The following is a 24,804-nucleotide window of genomic DNA, read 5'->3' as shown; positions in this document are numbered from 1 at the left end:
AGAATGCTTCTCTTGTGAATGATAACGGCCGTCCTTCGGCTTGACACATGCGTGGAGGTCCCGGAGGTTCTGTAATGCACAGGATTTACAGAACCTTCGTAAAATGCTTAACAGACAGCCAGTTTTTTATTGTCTTAATTCCCGTGAACTTCGTGACGTCGATGTCTGTGATTCAGAGCAGCGCACTTCTGCGGCGGGTAACTCGCCGAATCCGATGCTATAGGTTATTGATCTATTGAAGGCACATTTTTCAAGCGAAGAAGCCGAGCCGCACATATACTTACTGCTCAGAATTGTAGATTATTCCTTTGAGGCCCATTCGACCAGGGCGGAGAGCGCGATGGCTCTTTCCTTCACTCTTGCACCGACAAACGCTTCGCAGGTGCTGGTGGCTGGACAAGGGAGGGTCCTGGCGACAGCTCTGGTGCAGATTCCTGCCCTGGACATGCCCTAGCCGCCAATCACTGCACATCTGGGAAAAGCTCCTGCACCGACAGTCGCAGCCTGCTTGCCCCAGTGAAAGAAGTGCTTTTTTTTGTCAGGGTGGAACCAGCGGAACACAGACGCAGGACAAGAAAAAGGAGGTACGCACACCACACCGCTGGACTTGCAACTGATTTATTTCGAAGAAAACCATCACATTTAAAGGTTTCCCTGCGCAAGCGCTCACTCGTACAGCACAAAAGAGTTCATCATGCGGAACATAGTAAAACAAGTCCACAATGTCCAAAGAGAAGGCTGCATTGGCACCGGGAAAACCGGAACAGAGGCACTCCACCAGGTTCACTGTACGCGAATTAATTGAAAAAACCGGGACAATTTCCTTCCCGAATAAGTGTGGCATATCTCTGGAATCTTTTCTTGAGCTGTTGAAGGTGTATTTAAATTCGACAATTGTTCAATATGACAGCAAGTACGTGGTGCAAAACCGAAGTATCTGCATTGGCTCGTGTGTAGCGCCAGTTCTCTGTGACATTTTTTAGCAAAAATTGACTCGATTCTATAGGATCCCATTCAAGACACACGTGTTATTAGGGTTTTCAGATATGTGGACGATTTTCTAGTCATTTTAAAATTTAAATGAAACTGACCAGCTTACTCTTGTGGCAGACCAGCTTTTAAATGTTTTTAGCGCATGCTCTAACAACTTGGCTTTTACCAAAGAGATTCCTTCTGACAAGACCATTAGGTTCCTTGATTTAGAATTGACTTTTTTACTCGACGGGCACGTGTGTTGGAAATATGCGCCCAGGACTAGAGAGTCGCTTTTGCCATATGAATCGGCTCATTCGAAGCTGGTGAAACGCAGCATCGCAAATTTGTGCTTTTCGAACGCTCTCAAGAAAGGTTTGGTTTGGTGTACGGGGTTTAACGTCCCAAAGCTACTTAGGCTATGAGAGACGCCGTAGTGGAGGGCTGCGGAAATTTCGACCACCTGGGGTTCTTTAACGTGCACTGACATCGCACAGTACACGGGCCTCTAGAATTTCTCCTCCAAAGAAATTCGACCGCCACTGCCGGGATCGAACCCGCGTCTTTCGGGTCAGACGTGGGTTCGATCCCGGCCGCGGCGGTCGAATTTCTTTGGAGGAGAAATTCTAGAGGCAAGTTGCCCACATGTCATGCAGCAAAGTCTGGCCGAGCAGGTCGCGCGGTTGTCGGATGCTGGGTTTCCCCCGTCGGGTTTGCTTGCGGTGGGTGAATCACTGGGGAATAAGATGAAGAAACTGTCGGCTAAATCTGCAAGTCCATCGCGAGAGAACAGCAAGAAGATTGAAGTGCTTCCTTACTGCCACAAGACATCGCATGGTCTAAAAAAAGTGGCACAAAAATTCGGTGTCACTACGGTTTTTTCTGCCCCCCGGAAACTGTCTGGTTTGTGCGCCCATATTTCTGGTGGTCCGCAGAAAAAGGGGACCTATAAAACCAAGCACCAGACGAGGTTCACTTCGTGTGAAATAGGGGTGGTGTACTGCATCCCATTGTCCTGTGGGAAAACCTACATCGGGCAAACCGGAGGATGCATCAATGAACGTCTGAGGCAGCACCGAACAACGTTCAATTCAGGCACTGGAAGCAATTTAGCCTTGCATGTTAAGGTATGCGAGGGATGTTTTCCTTTGCTTCACTGCGCGAGCATTATCGGTCGGGGGAAAACAAGACGAGAGCGTCAAATTCTTGAAGCGTTTCTAATCAGGAAAAACAAGGAGAAGTGTGTCAGCGATCCCTCGGTTTTTATCACGGATAAAGAATATAACTTTCTTTTATCTTAATACAGTTGTTCCCATCATCCAGAGTGAGCGCTTGCGCAGGGAAACCTTTAAATGTGATGGTTTTCTTCGAAATAAATCAGTCGCAAGTCCAGCGGTGTGGTGTGCGTACCTCCTTATTCTTGTCCTGCGTCTGTGTTCCGCTGGTTCCACCCTGACAACATTATGAACCAACTAGCCCAGCAATTTACGCTCAAGAAGTGCTTCTTCTGCCTGGCTACACATGTGCATACTTCTTCGAAGATGCCACTTACGAAACTGATTTAAATTCTTGCACCTAGTTCCACACAAGGAAAGGAGGCAAGAATGGGCTATTTAGCTGTTCATTGCGCAGAGAATCGCGCTGAACTGGTTACAAGGTGAGTGCCTACCATCTTCCGGATTCTGGCCATCGCAAGTGCTGCCAAGTCTCCTTTTGGCAGTTTTTTTTACGGCCAAAGATTTTGCCACCACCGGCAGACTTCCAAGCATTGGACCGATCTACCTGGTGAACTGTGAGATACGCAGAGTGTGAAAAGATAAATAGGCAGCACGAATAAATAGCCCTGGGTGCGGTGTACCCAACCGTCGGAGGCGGAAAATGGATGCTCACGCCAGAGCAGCCGTACTTCACCTCTCCTCAGTGAAACTTACCAGTGCCGCGGTCGTTCTGTGTTCGTTAGGGTGTCGTATAAAAAAAGCGAGTTTCGTTCAATAAAAGTGGTATAGAATAGCATCTGTTCTGTTCGTACGTGTGGCTCCCGTGTCCTAATTTATTCCCACTGGTTAAAACGCAGCGTGAAAGATATGGCATGCGGTGCTATCGGGCTGCAACTTTATGTTGCCAACAGGACTTGTTTTTCTTCTTTACCTTGGGAACAAAATGAGAGATTTTAAAGAACATTAGCACTTGTTCTTGTGTTGAAGGAGCAGATCATGATGTTAAAGGTATGAGATCGCCCCACTGCTTGACAGTGCTTTAACGCGTTTACGGATCCTAACATATACCGGCGAGATCATTCGCGAATTATTCTTACCGCTCTTACCAAGTGTAAACAGAAAAAAAGAGTTTCTTTCTTCGCATCAGGCTTTGTGTAATGTTTCCGACTTGTGCGAAACACTTGTGCTAACAAGATTTTTTTGGTATGAGAATTTCGTGTCGTTACTACAGGGAAGTACTACAGATCACAGAAGAGCATCACAGAAAAAAAAAACTGCAGTAATACATATTGTAAGCACAACATGCGACCTTCGTCTTCATCTGTACATATTCATCATCATCGCTCATCTTCTTCTTCGGAGGGTTTACGAATGCATCATCAACGTCCTCGCTTCCCAGCTTAGTAATGCTGTGCAGGCCAGTTTGGCTTCTCTATCGAATGTAATTACCCCTACTCTTGTCCGTTCTTCACTATCTGCAACATCTCAGCACCAAGAACAAACCTCTGCCCCCAACACTGTACTTACTACGGGTAGGGCAAGTATTTCTAGGGACCCTACTACGGGTACTTCCAGTGACTCTGGAATTGGCTCCTAGATGATGGAGACTGATGTGCGGGTCCTAAAGCGCAGCGGGTCCCCGATATCTCCTTCATCTACTTCTCCGCGTTCACAATCCAAATCAAAGAAGCAGCAGCCTGGCACTATGCCGGACACCATTTTAGAGCAGGCAGTTGCTGCTGCTCTGCTTTCGAAACCATAGCGTCGTTGCGAGTTCTACAGTGGAACTGTCGCTCTATTCTTACAGCTTCAACAGATTTACACTGTATTTCTTCCCAGCTTAATCCTGATGTCATAATTCTTCAAGAAACGTTACTCTCAGCCGACAAGCATTTTCATTTTAAAAATTATTGTTAATTTCGTCTAGATCGCCAGTCACGAGGAGGGGGTTTGCTAACGTTAGTTTCTTCAAAACTTTGCCACAAGGCTAAGGTATCTTTTCAGCAAATGGCCCCTGACTGTGAGATTTTGGCATTAGACTTTGTTCTTGCTGGGTAAATATAATTTTTAATCCCGGGTAATTTTCCTTAGTAAATGTTTATTTCCCCTATGGAGTCCAGGATACGCTAGCTTCGCTTCTTGCTAGCTGTGGAAACCCAATTCTCATGGCTGGCGATTTCAATTCACACCATGTGCCTTGGGGCTACCGCACAAATCTATGTGGGAAGCGCCTTTGGGACTGAGTTTCTGATAACAGTCTTATGTGTTCAAATTCTGGATCAGCCACTTACCTTTGCGCTCAGTCTAAATCTGTTTTAGATCCTACATTCACCAGTCCTGGAATTGGCATAATGAATTGGTCTACTGTTGATTGCGGCTCCTCAAGTAACCATATACCTATTCGTTTTGATATCATATGTCGTGTAACACCTGCGGCTCGTCCGTTGCGGACGCATGTAAATTATGACAAATTTTAGACGATGTTGCGCTTTGCCCTCGCGTCAGTTTCCAACATCGCCGAGGACTGCCAGTCAACAAGCATATGCCTGGCTTTAGAGGAATGCTGTAAAAAGTCGGAGTTCCTGGTGCGGCCCTCAAAAGGGGATTCCTCTAATCATTGTTGGAACGCGGACTGTACGAGGGATTACAGGCGGAGGAAGGCAGCATAGAAAAAGCTTCTTTATAACCAATGCCCAAATAACTGGAGAGATTATAAATTCGTAGCAGCCACCTTTAAACGCACAGTTTCTCGTGCGAAAGAGAAATATGACTCTGAACATTTTGACCACCTTTCGAAGTCGGGAAACCGACGGGCATTATTTGGTTTTTTACGGTCCAGAAAACTGGTCCTGCCTTCTCGTAATTTACAGTCATTAGTTATGTCACCTAAGGAAGCTATCGAGGTGGTTGAATCAATTGCCGCGGGCCTGCATAAGGGGTTCTCGTCTCTATTTCATTTACATCCCATGTTGTTTGCGCCAACGACGCCAAATAATTATTTCGCTAAAGTTACTCTTTCGGAGCTTCCTCAAGTTGTTCAGAGATTACCAGCTTCTGCTCCCGGTCCTGATGGTGTTACTTTACTATTTGAGGCGTCTCCCGACTCCTTGTTGCACCTGGTCAACTATTTTATCAAACACGCTTGGATTCCTTCTGAGTGGAAGCTGGCCAAGGTGATCCCTTTACTTAAAAACCAGGGTGGTGGCTATGAATTGGAAAATATTAGGCCTATTTTTCTAACATCAAACGTGGTAAAATTAATAGAAAGGGTGTTACTTATGCGGGTTTCTGCCTTCGTGGACCGCAGAACTATTCTCAGCCCGTGTCAACTCGGCTTCCGGCCGCGATGTTCGATATGGAATGCACATGTAGATCTTGAGAGTCGTATTCTTCTTGCTCGTCGTCAACGCCTGTATGCTGCTTTGGTTACGCTCGATGTCTCTAAAGCTTACGACAGTGTAGAGCATTCCATCCTAATACACAGATTACAGTCCCTCCAGTTTCCAGAATAATTAGTTGCTTGGATATCTGCATTTCTCTATAACAGGGAATTCTTCTGCGTCCATAATGGGGTACAATCCGAGAGGTACAAACAGACGAGAGGTGTTCCGCAAGGAGCTGTCCTTTCGCTGTGCTGTTCAATATTCTTCTGAGCTCCATTCCTCTCCACCACCATGTTCGCACTTGCGTCTATGCGGACGACATTGCTTTTTTTTGCGGCTGCACCTGATATACATTCCCTCTATGATCAATTGAAATCATATTTGAGTTCTCTTGAGCACTCGTTGAGCAGTTTACACCTCACATTAAATGTTAACAAGTGTGCCGTCCTTAATTTTCCTCTACAGGATCCTGTTGTGGTCACTCTTTCATTCAAATTTCAACCAATACCTCAAGTTCAATCCCTAAAATACCTAGGCGTCATTTATGACGACAAACTCACCTGGCGGCCTCACATTGACCATGTTGCTGTGAAAGGGACTCGTACCGCAGGCATGTTACGGAGGTTATGCAGTCACAGGTACGGTGTGCGCAGGGATACGCTCCTAATGATTTACATATTGTATGTCAGGCCAATTTCAGAATTTGGCTCTGTGTTGTTTTCAGGCTCGGCTTCATACAAACATCGTCCTCTCATCCTTTTGGAGAGGGAGGTGCTTTGGATGTGCCTTGGCGTCCCCAAATTCGTGACTACCAATGTGCTGTACCTTGAGGCCCGCATTCTCCCTCGTTTATCCCGATTTCACTTTCTAACTGTGCAGACTTTCCTCGAAATTTTTGAATCCCATTTTCACCGTTCGCAAAGCATTTTCTGTTGCCAGCCGACCTCCTTTTTTTGGTGTCCACTGGCCTCGTTTTCATACCCCACAGGTTGTGTTAGTGCAAAGGCTGCCTGAGCCTTTAAACGTGCAGATTTACAACATCCTTCCAGCACTAAGCAGTGGGTCCTCTCCTTTTGTGTGGTGAAAACCTCAGAGATAGAAAACCTCCAGAGTCATCTAAATTCAGTTGAACCGGCCATACAATTTACTGTTGAACATGAACAGCAGGGCAGCCTGCCTTTTCTGGATGTCCTACTTACAAGGCACGACAAAGGCCTGCAGTCCTCGGTGCACAGGAAGCCAACCCACACAGGACGGTACCTACATTTCGATTCGAACCATCCCATCCCGCACAAAGCATCTGTCGTGACGTCATTACTGAAGAGAGCCGACTCCATATGTTCCTCAAGTGAAGAAAAAAGGAAGGAGAAGAACCGAGTCGTTTCTGACCTCCAAAAGAACGGCTACCCAAGCTCATTCATCCGGCGCATTATCAGGAAACAAGAAAGGCAAAACAAAATCCGGTCTATTATTTCCTCAGACGCATGCCAGAAGCGAAAACGTGTTTGCATCCCCTACGTGAGAGGCGTGAGCGAGACGCTCGGTCGCATTCTCGGAAAAGAAGGGGTGCTGACAACGCACAAACCGACCAGCACTATCGGTCGCCTTCTCCCCCGCCCAAAAAACCGGCAGCCCAGAGAAAAGGCCCAGGGCGTCGTGTACAAAATTCCGTGTTCCGTCTGCCCGGCGTCGTACATAGGGGAAACGAAGAACTTCGCGGAAAGGATGAACCAACACAAAGCGGACGTCCGTCACATGAATCGTCAACGCAGCGCCGTGGCCGAACACTGTGAAGGGTGTGACCACCCAATTGACTTCGACAGCACCATTGTATTGGAAACGGAAGCTAACCCACGCAGGAGGCTTCTACTCGAGTCGTGGCACATACAGCAAACACGAGAGAATGTTAATCGTTCCCTGGGGACTCTCCCCTCATCCTACGTCCATGGGCTGCGGCCATTGACCCGCAGGTCCTCCACACAGGGGCTTAAAAAGCCAAGCTGCGCTCGCCCGTAGTCACACCGTGAAGAAGGGGCCGAGCCGGTCCCGAAACGTCGTGTTTTTCCTGTATTTTACTTGGTTGGCGTCACTTACCTTCTCCTAACATTAAATTTCCCAACCAGACAGACTTCTGTCGAATGTTTTCTTTTGAGTCTGTCCACATTGTTTTCGACAACATTTTTCCTCAAAACGCGAAACTTTTACCACCCCGTATTTTAAATGGACTATTAGAAGATCATTTAAGGTCCCTACTGATGTGCTCGGGGATCGGGACCAGGGTCTTCACCGCTTTAGGACGAAGCAGCTAGACTACGGAGGGAAGCCTTCGGAAGGAATAGCAAGCTTGAAGGTTTATTTTACATTTTGTACAGTAGCAAATAGACCAAAGTCAGAAAATGGGGGAGGATGATTTGGCACCCCACAGATGGCTGCTTAAATGCAGTTCAGATTCCCCAGGCACCCAGCTAGGGAATCTGATCTCTGGTTGAGCGTCCAATGGGCCGCCAGCGTCTTCTTAGGCTCCGCCTTCCCCACGTGGCACCGCACACCGCACAGACACACACACACACGGGCAAGGAGGAACATGGCGTCTCTCAGTCGCGAACTGTTTGACCAGGCCCAAAGGTCGTTTCTGCTGTGTGATGAGCTTGATCGATGGGGACGCGAGCGCTGACCGCTCACAACGGTGACCTCTTCAGGGACAAATTAGCCGTGTCGCCCCTCCGCTTGTCGGATCCTCAGGGCGCACAGGGTAATGAGTTGGCGGCGCCGTAGCCCCCGCTGTAGTCGTCACTGGGTCCCGTCCGTCGTTCCACGGTCAGTCCGGGAGAAGCGCCGCACTCAGCCTTCCCGGCGAAGGGGATTAGACGCCTTTGTGTACGCCGACGCCGTCGCCAGTAGCTGCCCCACGCAGTGTCTCTTTTGTCTTCCCCCGAGCAGCAGCGCTTCCGGCCGCATACCTGACGGCGCCTGTCTGGCTCGCCGTTCTCCGCCGGCTGGGCCTCCGATCATTTCATTCCGTCCGCCGCCACGAAGACGTCACGAAGTGGTTGCAGCTGATCGGTGCACCACGAATGTACGTCAGTGTCCGAGTCCTTCTTCTCGACAGGTCGGCCAGGAAGCCCTGCACATCTTGCAGTGGTCCTCGAAACGTAGCATTAGTGATCCGGCCTACGCTAAGCCCATACCTCCAGCAGGGCAGCACACGGCCAACCTCAGAGAACTGCCAGGTTTTCGGATAAGGTTAAAACAAAGGCTGTAAATTTCGATACCCAACACAGCCTTCGCCTCGAAAGCGCATGCCTGGAAAGCTGGCCTATCGGACCTAGTTGAGCCAATTTTGTTTTCTTTTGTAATGGAAGCCACTCGCTTCCGAATTTTGATCAAAGAAAACCGCTCCAACTAGACGACAAAGAGAACAAAACGGTGACGCTTCAGAGATGCAAATGCGGAGAAAACAAACCAAACTGTTTTGCTCGGGAACTTTGAGCACTTCCAATAGGGCCACGGAGAAAACACGTGCTGAGGCCCTCGCGTTTCAGTTTTCTCGCCCTCTTTGTAATGGAGTTCAACTCGTAATTGCCACTAAAATTACGAACGTGCCTACTTCCCCTCATTTGCATTACCGCATAGTGCCGTCACCCTTGCTCAACCTGGCAAAGCTTCCCTCAATATCGGAGCCCGACTCATATTAATCTGTCTAATCCTTAAACAAAGAGACCCCAGGCGTTTATGCCAGTGTCCTACAATGGCCCGTCTCTCCAGCATTTCCGCATGACAGCGGACGCTGCTATACATAAGCACTACATGTGCATTGTCAAACAATTAGCATTACAAGAAATGCAAGACCACTACTGCAAAAGTTAATGACGAGTATCCAAAACTACATGTGCTCAAAACTTTTTCGGCAGCAGCAAAAAAAGAAAAAGCAGACAGCAGAGACTCATTCTTGGAATCTGCTAACTACCCCCTGTCAGTCTCCGCCGCGCTCGGCGCGGTCGGAGACTGACAGTAGCTTCGGCCGCCGAGACCCGACAAAAGCCGAAGGGCTTAAATGCGCGTTCACCTCTTCGGGCTCCAGACGCCACGTGACGTTGATTTGTTCCGCAACCCGGCCGCGCGTCTCCCACGCCCGAGCAGGACCCGAAAAGAATGCGGGAGGGGGACGATCTATGAAAGCAATGCCTACGACCATTCCCCTCTCGATTCAAGAATGACCTGCCACTGAAACGCGTTCTGCTGCGTTCTTTAGCGTGGTAGCTGTGCATGCTTCCCTGTGCCCTGCTGCAAGTTTTACGCGTCCTGCAACCGCAGGGTCGCCACAATGGGTCGGGTTGCCTTCGCTTTATCTGAACCCTTCCTGTCGGTCTTGCCCTTGTGCGGTGTCTATTGCACCTGGCGTGCCGCGGTGACCGTCTCGGCCGATTACGCTGTTGGCCGGCCTTTAGCCTTACAGTGTCTTCGGCCCGTACTTTCTCCGTAGTCTGGAGAGCACCCCTTGGTTCGGCTCTCCTTGCGCGCGGCCGCCTTCTGAAAACTGCCTTAGCAGATCGGCCCTGCGCGCCTCCCTTTCTAGCGGTGTCCTCACCCTCCGCGTCTTCTCTCTGACGCAGCACCGAGCCGCATTTCCCACTTGATTTAGAACAATGGGCTCGTGCTTTCGGCGAGTCACTGCATGTCGTAGTATCTGACTGTCTCATCGGCACTTTACTCTCTCCTGAGCATAATGTGCTCTCTCGAGGCTTGCTGTTCGAGCTTACGACACTAACGCTCTGGCCTGCAACTGGACCTGAACCACGTTGTTCGCCTAACGTAGCGTTTTTGTCCCGTGTGTTACCCTCTCGATCGCAGCAATCAACCTCACTTCTCAACAGAGCATCTGCCTCAGGGTTAGAGACGGCCGCCTTCTTCCCGGAAAGTGCACGCTCCTCTGGGCTTAAAACCGCCGCGCTGCACATTTCCTTACTGCTAGCAGTGCCTACATTATCCCCCGAGCCCTCACGGCTTGCGGATATGCACTTTTCGCTAGCCTTAGTGCTTACACAATCCCCCGAGCCCTCGCGGCTTGCGGGTCGGCACTTTTCCTCATTCCTTGCCTTAGTGCTTACACTACCCCTCGAGCCCTCACGGCTTGCGGATCTGCACTTTTTCTCATTGCTAGCCTGAGTGCCTTCACAATTCCCCGAGCCCTCGCGGCTGGCGGATCTGCACTTTTCTTCATTTCTAGCCTTAGTGCTTACACTTTCCCCCGAGCCCTCGCGGCTTGCGGATCTGCACTGTTCGCTAGTTTCTTGACCGAAGTCATCGGTCCCTGCTGCCGAAGTAGCCTTTCTTTCTAGGACAAAGCCTGCCCTATCCCGGCACCTCTGAGCAGCAGTCGTGTCTTCCAGCGACTGAGCGGTGCTCCTAAGTCGGTCTCCGACACCCTCGTGGTACACCTGACCACCTTCACTTTGGCTTTTGAGATCGACCTCTGCGGGAAGTCCCAAGTTTCGGAGGAGCGCACTTCTAGCTTTAGCGTAGTTTTTCGCATCCTCGTCCGACAGGCGCGCTAATATGTTGGCGACTTCACACGGGAGGACACCCAGCAGCATTATTGACCAATAACCCTGGTCCAGCTGCTCCTCCGTACAAATTCCTTCAAACTTTTCAAGGAAAGTCCCGATATTACCGCCTGTTCTGAAAACTCTTAACCTAGATCGAATTGTTTTCATTCTTACGAGGTTAAGTTGACGTGCGATTTCCCGCAGCTCCCTTTCCCGCTCCTGTCGAGCTACTTCATCCCACTCTCGCATCTTTTGATCGAGCCGTTTTTCTCGATCTCCATTTGCTCTTCGCGCTTCCTCTTTTCTTCATCCTCTCGCTTCTTTACATCGAGCCGTTTTTTCTCGATCTCTCTTTCATGCTCTTCGCGCTTCCTTTTTTCTTCATCCTCTCGCTTCTTTTGTTCCCGTGCCTTCTCTAATTCCTCCCGAATGTACTCCCAACATCCGACTATCTCCTCCGCGTCTGCACCGCTTGCCTCAATTGCCTCAATCAAGAGCGGCTTCCTACGGATCGACCCACAATCAATGCCCAATTTCCCGCATATCAAAACCAGGTCCGGTTTGCGCAGCTTTTTCCAGTCCATGTCTGCTCCCAGGCGACGGCTAGTCTCTACACTAGTGGTCAGAGAAGATTCCCAGGCAATCTCTGGAGCCACATTACACTACCTAGGTTTACAAATTTCCAAAGTTGTACAACCTGGCAAAACTCAAAAGAGACAAGACCGTGCACTTACCCATACCGGAGCCAGGACGCCGCGCAGACCATCCCACAGCTGCCAACCAGTTGATGTGCTCGGGGATCGGGACCAGGGTCTTCACCGCTTTAGGACGAAGCAGCCAGACTACGGAGGGAAGCCTTCGGAAGGAATAGCAAGCTTGAAGGTTTATTTTACATTTTGTACAGTAGCAAAAAGACCAAAGTCAGAAAATGGGGGAGGATGATTTGGCACCCCACAGATGGCTGTAAGGACGAGGAGACAGGGAGGTATAGGAATATCGACAACACAAATATGATCGCACTATTTACATCTTGGAATAGTGAAAGGGACGGCACAGAGTAAACGACGATGAGGGAAAAATACGACGGACAAAGCAGTCGGGTACTCTCAAATAGTTTGTTCTTCCACTTCCCGCCTTTTCCGTCAATGAGCAGGGCTCTTCGTGGGCGCTGCCTTTGGCTAGTATTGCTGAAGCTGACTGATTACAAAGCTTGTTGCCGGAAGCCTGAGTACGCCCACTGCCGGGAAAAGGCCCCTCCCATGTCTCTTCTATTAACCCTGTACTTCGCCAGTTGGGGCCACCGTATTCCCGCAAATTTCTTAATCTCATCCAGCCACCTAACTTTCTGCCGCCCCCTGCTACGCTTGCCTTCTCTTGGTATCCACTCCGTTACCCTTAAGAACCAGCGATTATCTTGCCTTCGCATTACATGCCCTGCCCAAGCCCATTTCTTTTGCTTGATTTCGACTCAGATGTCACTCACCAGCGTTCGTTCCCTCACCAACTCCGCCCACTTCCGATCTTTTAACGTTACACCGATCATTTTTCTTTCCATAGCTCGCGGCGTTGTTCTTAAGTTGAACCCTCTTTGTTAGCCTCCACGTTTGTGCCCCATAGGTGAATACCGCTAAGATACAGCTATTGTATACGTTTCTATTGAGGGATATTGCTAAACTACCACTCATGATCTGAGAGAACCTACCATATGCGCTACACCCCATTCTTATTCTTCTAGTTATTTCCCTCTCATGATCCGGATCATCAGGTCACTACCTGCCCTAAGTAGACATATTCCTTTACTACTTCCAGCATCTCGCTACCAATTGCGAACTGCTGTTACCTTGCTGGACTGTTGAACATTACTTTGGTTTTCTGCGTGTTAATTTTTAGCCCCACCCATCTGCTTTACTTGTCTAACTCAGCGATCACGCTGTGAAGTTCATGTCTTGAGTGACTTAGTAAGGCAATGTGATCAGTGAATCGCAGATTACTTAGGTATTCACCATTAACTCTTATCCCCAACTGTCCCCATTTCGGGGCGCGGAATACCTACTATAAAGAGGTGGTGAATAACATAGGCGAGATCGTATCTCCCTGCTGACATCTTTCTCAATTGGAATTTCATCGTTGAATTTATGGAGGACTATGGTAGGTGTGCAATCGTTATAAATATCTTCTTATTTATTTACTTCCAACACCTTGCTCTCAGTAGCGGTGAAGTATCCGGTGCGATCATGTGGCGCAAACACAGGCCGGTACCTGTAGCCACTTTGAGCAATCTGGAATATCAGCAAGGATGTTGTCGTTCCAACGGCATTGCTGGTCTGGAGAAACCCCGGCTGCACAAAGATCAAGCATTGGCGAGCTTCCATTGCGGATGGGAGTTGACCGAATCAGAAACACTGATTGGCAACCTCTGCTTGCCACACATACAAGACCTCACGGACTATCTCACCGGAGACTCTTGGGTAAAGGACAGGTAGCGGAGGATTGGCGCCACACGGAAGTCATCACTGTCCCAAAACCAGGAAAGCATCTTGTCCGCGATGCCCTATGCCTCATCTTCCTTACGCTGGCCAAACAACTCATCAGCATACCTGACCCCCATGCGGCATTATACGCCGAAGACATCGCCTTATTATGGACGACTGAAGGTTCCATAGGAGAGGCCGTTGTGCGTTATTATCATCGCCTCCAACCTCAACAATATAGACCTTAAGTGGCCCCCGCTAAAATCAGAACTTCTCATGATCCGACCACTTCCCCGAGACCTACGCATACACCTCAGAATGTACGACGACCACACAGCCCTGGTAAATAGACTCAAAGTCCTCGGCCTCTATATACGGGACACTTTACATGAAATCTTTGGGACTCCTAGACAAGTAAAGCAAACAAATCACGGGCCTTATCCACAGAGTGGGCACACGCAACCATGGCCTGTCGGAGAGGGTGAGGAGAAGAACCGCAGACAAAGGTCGTCGTCGGGCCTACAAAGACATATTTACCTGGGCCCGCTCAGCCGGACGGGAGCGGGACAGCGCGCCACCGGCATTCGGTTGTGCGGGTGGTGGTTACAACTTTACTGCTGCAAAATGGAAGGGATTAGTTCGGGCTGGGGTGAGTCTAGGGTGACCTCCAGTCAGGGGTGACCTCTTGAGCTCGCGTGATGAGGGCCAGTTGGGTCGTTTTCCTTGAACTGGCCAAAAGCCTGTCCCATTACTCCGCTGATCGATATGTGGGATAGCATCTAACAGACGCAGGAGGACACTCATAGTAAGGTTGAAGAGAAAAGGTGGAAGTGCAGCGCCTTGCGGGGTTCGGTGCCGAGTGTAATTTTGTCTCTACTTTTGTCCCGAAATGCAACGTAGCCGTGCGCTGGTTTAGAAAGGTGGCGAGGTAGTCGTATGTCCGTTTGCCTACGTTCATCAGTGACATGTGAGAGAGGATGGAAGCGTGTGACGCAACGTTCATCAGTGACAGGTGAGAGAGGATGGAAGCGTGTGACACATTTTGCAGCCAAGAGAAATAAAATGTGCTCGCGCCTTGGGGATTGCCATCTTCTTCTGCTGCCGGACCACGATGGCACGCTACAAGGGAAACCCTTAATATGACAGACGCCTTCATCGCCAGACGCTCGACTTATAACCTTCCCTATCACTGGCTTACCAAAACGCATCAAGACAAAGCTGATGTTCTCATTAGAAAATTGACCAGAGAGAGAGAGAAACCCTTTAATGAAAAACGGAGAATATAGCCGGCGTTTAAAAATCATTGGAATGCTACTCTGCACAAAACGCTAGCACCTCAGCGCTCTACCTACCACAATCGGTTTGCTCAAATAACTGACTCGCAGCGGGCGCCTACAGTAATATCTCGGAACTACTCAAAGCCCAATGAAGTAACCAGTTAATTCGACTAACTCGCGCAAAAACCGGCCAGCACCTCCTACTGCATCTTCACCTGGTCCCCACTACCTGCTCATCTGCCCCCGACCATCCAATTATCCCACTTGACATCCAGGGCCAACTGCGCATCAGATCTCTGCCAGGCCGGAGATGAATATTGCACCAAACATACAGAGGCAGACTCGATATCCTTTACGTGGACGCCGCTCAACACACACTACCAGGCTAATAAACGCTGTCGCCGCCTGCGAGGATGGCACCATCGGAGGCTCAACACACACTACCAGGCTAATAAACGCTGTCGCCGCCTGCGAGGCTGGCATCATCGGAGCTGCAGGTACCCTCCAGCCCAACGACCCCACGGAGGCTGAGGACACGGCTATCGTTTTGGCGCTCATACACGCTACACAAGATTCCGACATCACGTACATCTGCGGCGACTTCCAAGCTGCGTACCGTAAATATCAGCAGTGTATTATCACACAAACCGCCCGACGCATTGTCGCATCAAGAAACACGCTTACCCAAGAGAAAGCCCTCACATGGGTTCTTGGGCATGCCTACATCCCCGGTAATCAGCACGTTCATGCGTTGGCCCCAGAACTATCCCTCCGGGCCCGGAGGATCGGACATCGGAACCCTCGTAGGAAACATCGCGGGCACTACTCACATATCACTAAATCACCGCTCATAACAAAAACAGCCGCTTCACCATCCCACCACCTGGCCGTACACTAGATTCAAAATTCAGTGTGGTCTGGTGGCAACTGCAGACAAACTGCTACCTCCCACCCTGCCTCATTTAACGCTGCGATCCTACATTGATCCTCCCACACAGCTTAGCACGTGGGGCGGCCAAGGCCACCCTCATGCACTGCATGTGGTAATGCCCCCAACCCATGACAGTCCCCCCCACCCCCCCTTTCTACCTGCCCCCTCCTCATGGGAGGCCGATCTGGGAGTTGCTCAACCAGCTGGCCAAACATGGCTACTGGAGACAAACTGGACAGAACCTACTGGACAGAAACTACTGGACAGAACTCACCGTGAAGCCCAGGCCTGTGGACACTCGGACAAGCGGGAATCCACCTTTGAGGACCTTTTGTTTTTTTTGTTAATACAAAGTTGTTACCACCACCGTAACCTATTGCAAGCGAAGGATGCGAGTCAGGACTATTCGCTCGTAGGGCTTTCACCTGCTTCTTTTACAAGCTGTGTCGAAGTTCTGAAAACACGTCGACCTTTCTTTGCTGTTAGGCTTGATTTGAAGAAGGCCATAGATTAGGTCTTCCATCATGCTATCTTCTCGGTTCTTGAGGCTCTTGAGCGCCTTGCCGAGTCCTTCGATGTACCAGAGGGCATCATTGATGCTAAAAATGTAACCGCAGCACTTAAGCGGGACTCTGAGAGGTGGTGGCAGCAGTATTCAAAAGGTGCACTGAAGAGGAATCTGAACTCGTCTTTTTGCCGCAGGAGCTCGATCTACACGTTCCTAGCATTCTTAGAAACCGCGACTTATTGCCCTGCGTGGCCGATTTCTCTAATTAAATCGAATTAACGTCCGGCTCCCGCCTTTTTTTTTCAATTCTCCCTCGTACGGTGGGCGGAGTCGACCAACGCGTGGAGTGCCTTTCAGCCAGCTCCGTGGAGGCTTTGCTTTCGCTTCATTTTGTTTTTTAGGTTTCCGTGAATAAATAGGTTCATTTGCAGATAATATACCCGCAAAATAAGCCCGCAGAAATAAAAATACGCGCGGACTATTTGCTTCTACGGACTGCTACGTATTACTCCGCCGATGGCAGAGCGGCAAGCCGCCACGGGACTGGCTGAAAGGCACTCCCCGCGCTGGTCGACTCCGCCCACCATACGAGGGAGAATTAAAAAAAAGGCGGGAGCCGTACGTTAATTAGATTTAATTAGGGAAATCGGCCACACAGGGCAATCGGCCACAATCGGCCACACAGGGCCACACAGTGGACACGGCGGCACCGTCGTGACTATGTCACCCAACGTACCGTTGTATGTGCAGGTGTTCTTCGCGAGCATCAACGTCGTTTTCGGAGGAACAACCGCTATCTGGGACGATGGTCGCTCTCAGCTTCGCAGCAGCGTCAACGCTTCTCCGGGCTTCCGCACGGACAGCGATTACACCGGACCATTCATGGAAAACCGCACCACGCTGCCGCCGCCGCACGTGGATGCCGCCTACTGCGCACACATCTCGAGCGCGATGACAACGGGAACCGCCCACAGCAGGGCTCGGCTGCTGCCTATAAATGAGAGCTCGACGACGACCAGCTTCAGTGGACACGGCGGCACCGTCGTGACTATGTCACCAAACGTACCGTTGTATGTGCAGGTTAGTCATTCGAAATATGGCTTCTATAGCGACGACCTCTGTCTTATAGTGTTGCCGTGTCCACACCTTGTGCTACGCTGCTTTTTGGAGTGTTTCTCGTTGGCGGGTTTGTTACTGAAATTATCCGGCGATGTAGAGGAAAATCCCGGTCCGGTGACAGAAGAAATGTTCACAGAACTAATCCAGAACCAAAAGTAGATTCTGTCAAAACTCACTGAAGTCCAGGTTAATCAGGCTTCCTCTGAAACAAGAATGCTTGAAATGCAAGGTCGCCTTCTTGCAATTGAAAGGAAACTAGAAACCTTGGATGATACTCAGAGCAGGCTCGCAAACATTGAAACGGTTGTTGACAAGTGGGATAATGATGTGTCCCGCCTTGCTAAACAGGTTGATGAACTAGATAATCGTTCTCGAAGAAATAATTTGATTATTAGAGGTGTCATTGAAGACGAAAATGAAAAGGAAGTGACATTGATGAAGAAAGTGACAGAAGAAATTTGTAGCGATATCCTTCAGGTGAGTGTATATAAATAAATGTATAAATAAATAAAATAAATATGTTCCATTGAAAGAATCCACAGGCTTGGCAGGTATGCACCCGAGGGAAATCGCCCGATTATCTTCAGAGTTCGGGACTATAGGGACAAAGTAAACATTTTGAGTAATTGTACTAAACTTAAAGATTCAGGAATAAGCATTAGTGAAGATTACTCCAAACGAGTAGTGGAAATGAGGAAAAAGCTTTGGGATTCAAGTGCAGAAGAAAGAAAAGATGGCCGTAAGGGAAAAATTGTTTTTTATAAACTAAAACTGAACAACGTGCTGTATGGCTGGAACGAAGTTAAGAATGAGAGATACAGAATTGCCAGCACCACCGGAAGTGGCAACAAGTGACACGAACAAAGCAAGCAGAATAAGTTTAAGATAGTGAATATAAATGCACGGAGCATATTAAACAAATCCGACTCACTGGAAGTTAAAGCTATGGAACGTGAACCTGACGTTATTGTTATAACGGAGACACGGTTACATAAGATTATAAAGGACGCCGAGTTCGTGCCAGCTGGATATAAAGCATTCAGAAAGGACCGAGAAGGAAGAGGTGGCGGCGTAGCTATACTGGTCAAGCAAAATGTTTTGTGTACTGTCCTGCATCAATCGGGCGATAATGAAGTGGCATGGATCAAAACTAAGTTTACCGATCGAACCGCTTATATTGGAGGGGTATATAGACCACCAAATTCCTCATTTGACGTAATTACCAATATAAGGGAATTTATGGAAAGAAATATTAGAGGAGGAGACGGAGTAATTCTCCTAGGCGATTTTAATTTACCGGGAATTAATTGGAGCTCCTACGCACCCGGGGAGATGGATGTGGCAAGCTCTGAACAACTTTGGGACTTGGTATTTTGTTATGATTTAGTGCAAATAGTAACCGAATTCACAAGACTGTGTGATACAACACCATCTATTCTTGATTTAATTTTTGTGTCTCATGGCTTAATAAGGCACTTGACAGATTGTCATGTTGAGGACGGATTATCAGATCATAAAATGGCAATAGCTTCATTCAATATGTCACCATCTATCTCATCATCTGAACCAATAAGAGAGGTTTTGAATTTTCCGATCGCGGATGATGTCAGTGTGCTAGATTATCTTGAATATTCTTTCGATGAATTCATGTACCTCTATCACTCAGAACTGAGCACTGATGCTTTGTGGAGTTTCTTTTCCAATGCCGTGACCCATTGTATCGAGCACTTTATACCAAAGAATAAAAAGAAGAGGAGGCGCAGGAATCCATGGATTAAGAGAGAAATTATCCATCCGAAAAGGAAAATTCAGCGGTAGCGAAAAGCATGTTCCCAAAATTGCAATGTGCGTGACACAGCTTGTATTCGCCGCATGAGACATGACTTGAAACACCAAATTAGAGAGTCAAAAAACCGTTTCTTTAATTTTACACTGAGGAAGTTTCTTTGCGAGGCACCGGCGAAATTTTGGAGGTATGTTAATCCACCAACCAAGCAACACTGTTCAAATGCTGAGGTTAACACTCAAGAAAGCACTGAACAATTCAACCTTCAGTTTTCCTCTGTTTTTACGAAGGATGATGGCACGTTGCCAGGCCACTATGACTTCTCTACCCGTCCTCCCATTTCAGATATTGTGATAACCGAAGAAGGTGTTCTGAACCTGTTACTCACTATTAACACAAAAAAAGCCCCGGAACAGATGGTATACCTAATGAATTTTTAGTCAGGTACGCTGAGTGGGTGTCTAAGTTTCTTACGAAAATATTTATTTCCTCTGTTAGCCATGGTTACTTCCCATCCGCATGGAAACTAGCCAGAATAGTGCCAATCCATAAAACCGGCAACACTTCAGACTTTAGCAATTACAGACCAATTTCTCTCACGAGTACGTGTTCTAAGCTACTAGAACATATCATGACCAAACACTTATCGAACTATTTAGAAACGTATAACTTTTTATCACCACTACAGCATGGTTTCCGTAAAGGTTTGTCTACGATTACACAGTTAGTTGAGCTAGTTCATGATATATCGCAAACGATTAAATATGGAGGCAGGTGCGATTGTTGCATGATTGGTTAAACTTGGTTTGCTTAAGTGAAGACGTCAGCGCCCGTCCTGTCCGTCTTTCTGTGTGGTTTGTGTAGAATTTAGCGCTGTTTTTTCTTTTCTGAACACGATTAATTCCCGCGGACAGATAGACTTAATTTACCTAGATTTCGCCAAAGCTTTTGATAAAGTTTCCCACCCTAAACTTCTACTTAATATCAATACTATGTTTAAAAATCCCAAACTAACGACATGGTTTACTTCGTATTTAGAGTGCCGCTACCAGTACGTTGAAATAGACGGACATACGTCCAGCTTATTACCGGTTTTATCTGGTGTACCACAGGGCAGTGTCCTTGGACCGCTTTTATTTCTTATTTTTATTAATGACTTGCCAAGCCTTGTTTCTGTCCCTATAAGATTAATCGCCGACGATTGTGTCATTTACAGTAGAATAAATTCTCCAAGTGATCAAATGAACATACAACACAGCCTAGACAATATTACTAAATGGTGCGATGACTGGAAAATGACCATTAATCCCTCGAAATCTGTTTGTATGTCTACCACTAGGAAGAAAACTACCTTAGAATTTCCTTACCGTATTCGCGATAATGTGCTCGCAAGGGTAGATGAACACAAGTATTTCGGACTAATATTTACTAGCGACTATATATGGAATAGGCACGTGGAGGAAACATGCAATAAGGCTAATAAAGTGCTGTGGAGTCTGAGGCGCAACTTACATAGTACAATTCCTGAAATTAAAAACTTGGCTTATAGAACACTAGTTAGACCTATAATTGAATACGCTAAAATTGTCTGGGATCCTCACATGCAAAAAAACTGTAGCAAACTAGAAAGGGTTCAGAGGTTAGCCTCTCGATTCATATTTAATAAATATCGCCGAGTTCACTTCCCCTCAGAGCTGTGTCACCTTGCAGACCTTCCCAAGTTAGAATTAGGGACCAAATTCGACAGGCTCAAGTTTCTGTTCCTTATTATCAGTAACACAATTAAAATCAATAGGACCGATTATTTCGACATTCGTTCTAATGAATAATCTAGACATCGCCATAGCATGTATATTCCGCCTCCAGTAACTCGTAACGATGCATTTAAATATAGTTTCTTCCCCAGAGCAATAAAAGAATGGAACATGCTTCCCGATTCCGTAGTTCAATCTTCTTCGCTCAGTGCATTTTTGGTTAATTTAGACTCTTATTTATTCCGGGAGCGCGGTGTGCTAACATGACTGGGTTAAGTCCGTGTGTTCTGTTTCGTGTCTTTATATAGTGTTTTACTGTGTAGATAGATGCTCTTGAGTGTGCGTGATTATGTTTTTTGTTGCTCTCTTCTACAATGTAATAGGGCACTGTGTACACTTCTCTCGTCCTCTTTAATGACTTGTTACGTGTACAATGCACTTGATGACAGATTTGTTGGCATTTTTGCGTTTTTTTCTTAGCACTCCTGTAATGACCCTTCAATAGGGTTAACAGTATCAACAAACAAACAAACAAACAAACAAACAAACAAACAAACAAACAAACAAACAAACAAACAAACAAACAAACAAACAAACAAACAAACAAACAAACAAACAAACAAACAAACAAACAAACAAACAAACAAATCGAAGTTTCTGAGAATGCTTGGAACGTGTAGATTGAGTTTCCGCGGCAAAAAGACGAGTTCAGATTCCTCTTCAGTGCACCTTTAACTCGGTATGGAAATCCGGATCCCTCTGCTTGTAAGCATCAACCTTATACAAATGCACGACTAAACACTAATTCCAAGCATCTTCGAATGGGAACTGCAATAGAGCCCTGAGATTACGGGCAAACCTTTACCCAACATGGTCGTTAACCACCAAGAAAAGCACCGATCCAAGTGCCCAGTTATGTCGAAGATGTGGACTCCGTCGGGAGAGCACATTTCACATAATTCGGGAATGTGAATCTAATAAACTTTCTCGCACTGAGCGTCACTAGTTAATCTCTAAGCAAGTCGCAAGACTTGCTAGAGGGAGACTCCCTGCGGCAAAACTCAATGAAGAACCAATCTTCGCACTTACTCGGGGAACGCGACAAAAACAGGACATTGTATAGAGCCAAGCTCACACGGGATCGTTGTAGACGTAGCAGTGGTGTGGGACGCCAAAGAAGGTTGGTTTGGTTTATTGGGGTTTAACGTCCCGAAGCAACTTAGGCTATGAGGGACGCCGTAGTGAAGGGGTGCGGAAATTTCAACCACCTGGGATTCTTTAACGTGCACTGACATCGCACAGCACACGGGCCTCTTGAATTGCGCCTTCACCGAAATTCGGCCGCCGCGGCCGGGACCGAACCCGCGTCTTTCGGGTCAGCAGCCGAGCGCAGTAACCACTTAGCCGCCGCGGTGGGTGTACTCACGCATAAAAACTTGGAGAAAGCTGCCAAGTATAGCGTGCTCCGGGCCAACTTCCTGGCAAGGAAACAATTCTTTGTCTACGGAGTGGCCTTCGGGGCCCGAAGCATACTATCCCTGTCAACTATCAAAGTGGGCAAATTACTTGGTCCATCATACTCGGATATTTCATGGCTGTCCTCCCGCGTTCTTCTGGGCCGTCTAATCTGCTTAAGATGTTGCACCAAAAAGATAATCTTTTAGTATTTTTCATTCTTTTGGGGTTTTGGGAGGAAGGGTTCATGGCTATCTCTTCGCGCTGGATTATTTCTTCCTTTTATTTTTCGTAGGGGGTTGGCCGCTGCTTTTAACATCTTCGGGGCTGTATACTCAAGTTTCAGATTTAATCTCAATACTTCACCACATAACTTGCTAGGTCGAAATGGTCTGCGACCAAATGCGGTGGGCTACGTGTCGCCCATTTTGGACCCAGCAATCATGGAATTCCAAAGCAGCGGCTACGGACGCTCTAGGTAGAGTAATACCTAAGGCAATTATGTTTTTAGAGTGCAGTTTAAATGTGCATGTACATTAGGACCGCACGTGCATAAGGTACAGAATCAATCAAACTTATAGGGAACACGGCTCCGCGTGGCCACGTACTTGCGGAGTGTCTTTGCCTCTAAGTCGTTCATGAATCAATGCAGAGTGGCGCACGAGAAGAGGGACCTCGACGTGGTGCTTCGTGTCATCTGCCCCTTTGCACGGGTTTGCCACTGGCTTGGTCGCAATGGAGCTCCGCGTGGCTGCGCAGCCACGCGGAGCCCCGTTCCCTCTAAGTGTGATTGACCCTGTACATGCGGCCGCTGTCAAAGAATTACGGAGGCTTTTAAGACTACACGGGCTTCCGTGTGACGTGGTCCGTTTGACAGATCAGAAGTCTTTTTTATCTGCTGTCATATCGTCATTTTAAGCGCAGTGTATTCATTCATGCTCTTTTGTTTGCTTTCTTTTGTATGTTTGGGTAACCGAGTGCATTTAACCTTGCTCTTTGTCTTTCTATAAAACCCTGTGTGTTAGCTGTTGCTTCTTTATTCGCATTTTTACTTGCTTTGTTTTGTCGCGATGTACGATGTACCCTTGTACCACTCCTGCCTTGGCCACCAAGTGGAGGCTGGCAGTATTGAATAAAATAAAATAAATAAATAAATACTTACTTGGTGCGAATGCGAAAGCATGCGCGCGGGGCGTTGGTTCTACTACTGCAATGCAATGGTCAGCGAAGCGGACCTGTTCGCGCCTCCCGAATGGATGTAGATGGACGACGATAGCCAAACCCAACGCGAGAGGCTGACAGTTTAGCGCGTGGGGTGTTGTGCTGTGTACTACGCTAATGCAGTGGCCAGCGAAGCTGATCTGTTCACGCCGCCCGAATGGAAGTTAAGTCGATAGCTAAACCCCGCGAGACTGGCAGTTTAACCCGCGGGGTGCTGTGCTTCGGTAATGGCGTAGAGCTCTAATGAGAGGCCAGGGAAGCTGATCTGTTCATGCCGGCCTGGGTTCGAAATCGACTTCGGAGGAAATTTTCGTTCCCAATAATGCAGGCACTGCCGATGAGGTCATATGGGTTTTCGATACGTTTCTCATGAACGAAACGCTGGGTTTTATGTCTGATGGACCACATAGTATTAAAATCTGCACGACGATGTACAATTTTCCTCGGTCCAAAAATAGATTTAAGAAACAGATTCACACAGCGCAACGGAACGAGCACAAGAAGGAACACGAAACATAGGACGGGCACTGACTACCAACTCTTTATTGCATCATAAAAACCAGCACAATTTATAGCATTTTTCCTGAACCACGTGATACACCGTCAGCCAGTGGACGTAGCGAAGGGCAGAAAACACAACGTTCACATCATACCAGGCCGCACAAGCCTGGTATGTGGAAAGGTGAGTAGCCAGCCAAAAGAAGGCGTTGAACTTGGTTATCGAAGCTATAATAAACTCTTTGTTAGTGACGCGTGAAGTGCACCAGTTACGGCTACCCGCTTGAGAAGTTAAGAATGCGCACTGTCGAAGGGGAGCAAACCATTCTCCGATCTAACGTTATAGGAGCAGCACACTCGCTTACCACTAAAAACGAGCAGTAGATCTAGAAACTAGTTCCTGTTCTCTTTTGTCATTTCCGACGTGAAGTACATTCCACCAGAAGAGGCTTTGAGCACTCCGACGATGTCCTTGACGGCTTCAGGCATGTCGATGACCGCTGCACTGTGTTCTCTCCATGGCGGTCAAAAAAACGTCTAAGAGCTCTGGGGCCACGGACGAACCAAAAGAGACTCCCAATTTTGAAAAAAAAAAGTAGACACTGGCGATCATACTCAGAGGCCGACCGCAATCACCGGGCAGAATGATGTTCATGACGCATCGCG

At 47.9% G+C, this 24,804-nt stretch overlaps 1 protein-coding gene and 1 pseudogene across 1 annotated transcript in view; both read left to right on the top strand.

The window, feature by feature from the left end:
• Positions 1-2,922, top strand: part of BBS1 (Bardet-Biedl syndrome 1) — a 71,616-nt gene extending 68,694 nt beyond the window's left edge. The window contains exons 13-14 of the mRNA XM_089557962.1: positions 383-520; positions 2,466-2,922. Of these exons, the coding sequence (XP_089414088.1) occupies positions 383-520; positions 2,466-2,532 (205 nt within the window). The 3' untranslated portion in view covers positions 2,533-2,922. The remainder of the gene's footprint in view (positions 1-382; positions 521-2,465) is intronic.
• A 14,103-nt stretch (positions 2,923-17,025) lies between these two features.
• LOC149334605 (uncharacterized) lies at positions 17,026-19,490 on the top strand (annotated as a pseudogene).
• The last annotated feature ends 5,314 nt before the right edge of the window (positions 19,491-24,804 follow it).

Source organism: Amblyomma mixtum, chromosome 8, assembly GCF_055824585.1.
Source record: "Amblyomma mixtum isolate Tamu chromosome 8, ASM5582458v1, whole genome shotgun sequence".
In the NCBI taxonomy this organism is placed as follows: domain Eukaryota; kingdom Metazoa; phylum Arthropoda; class Arachnida; order Ixodida; family Ixodidae; genus Amblyomma; species Amblyomma mixtum.
This window is presented reverse-complemented; position numbering and strand designations above follow the sequence as displayed.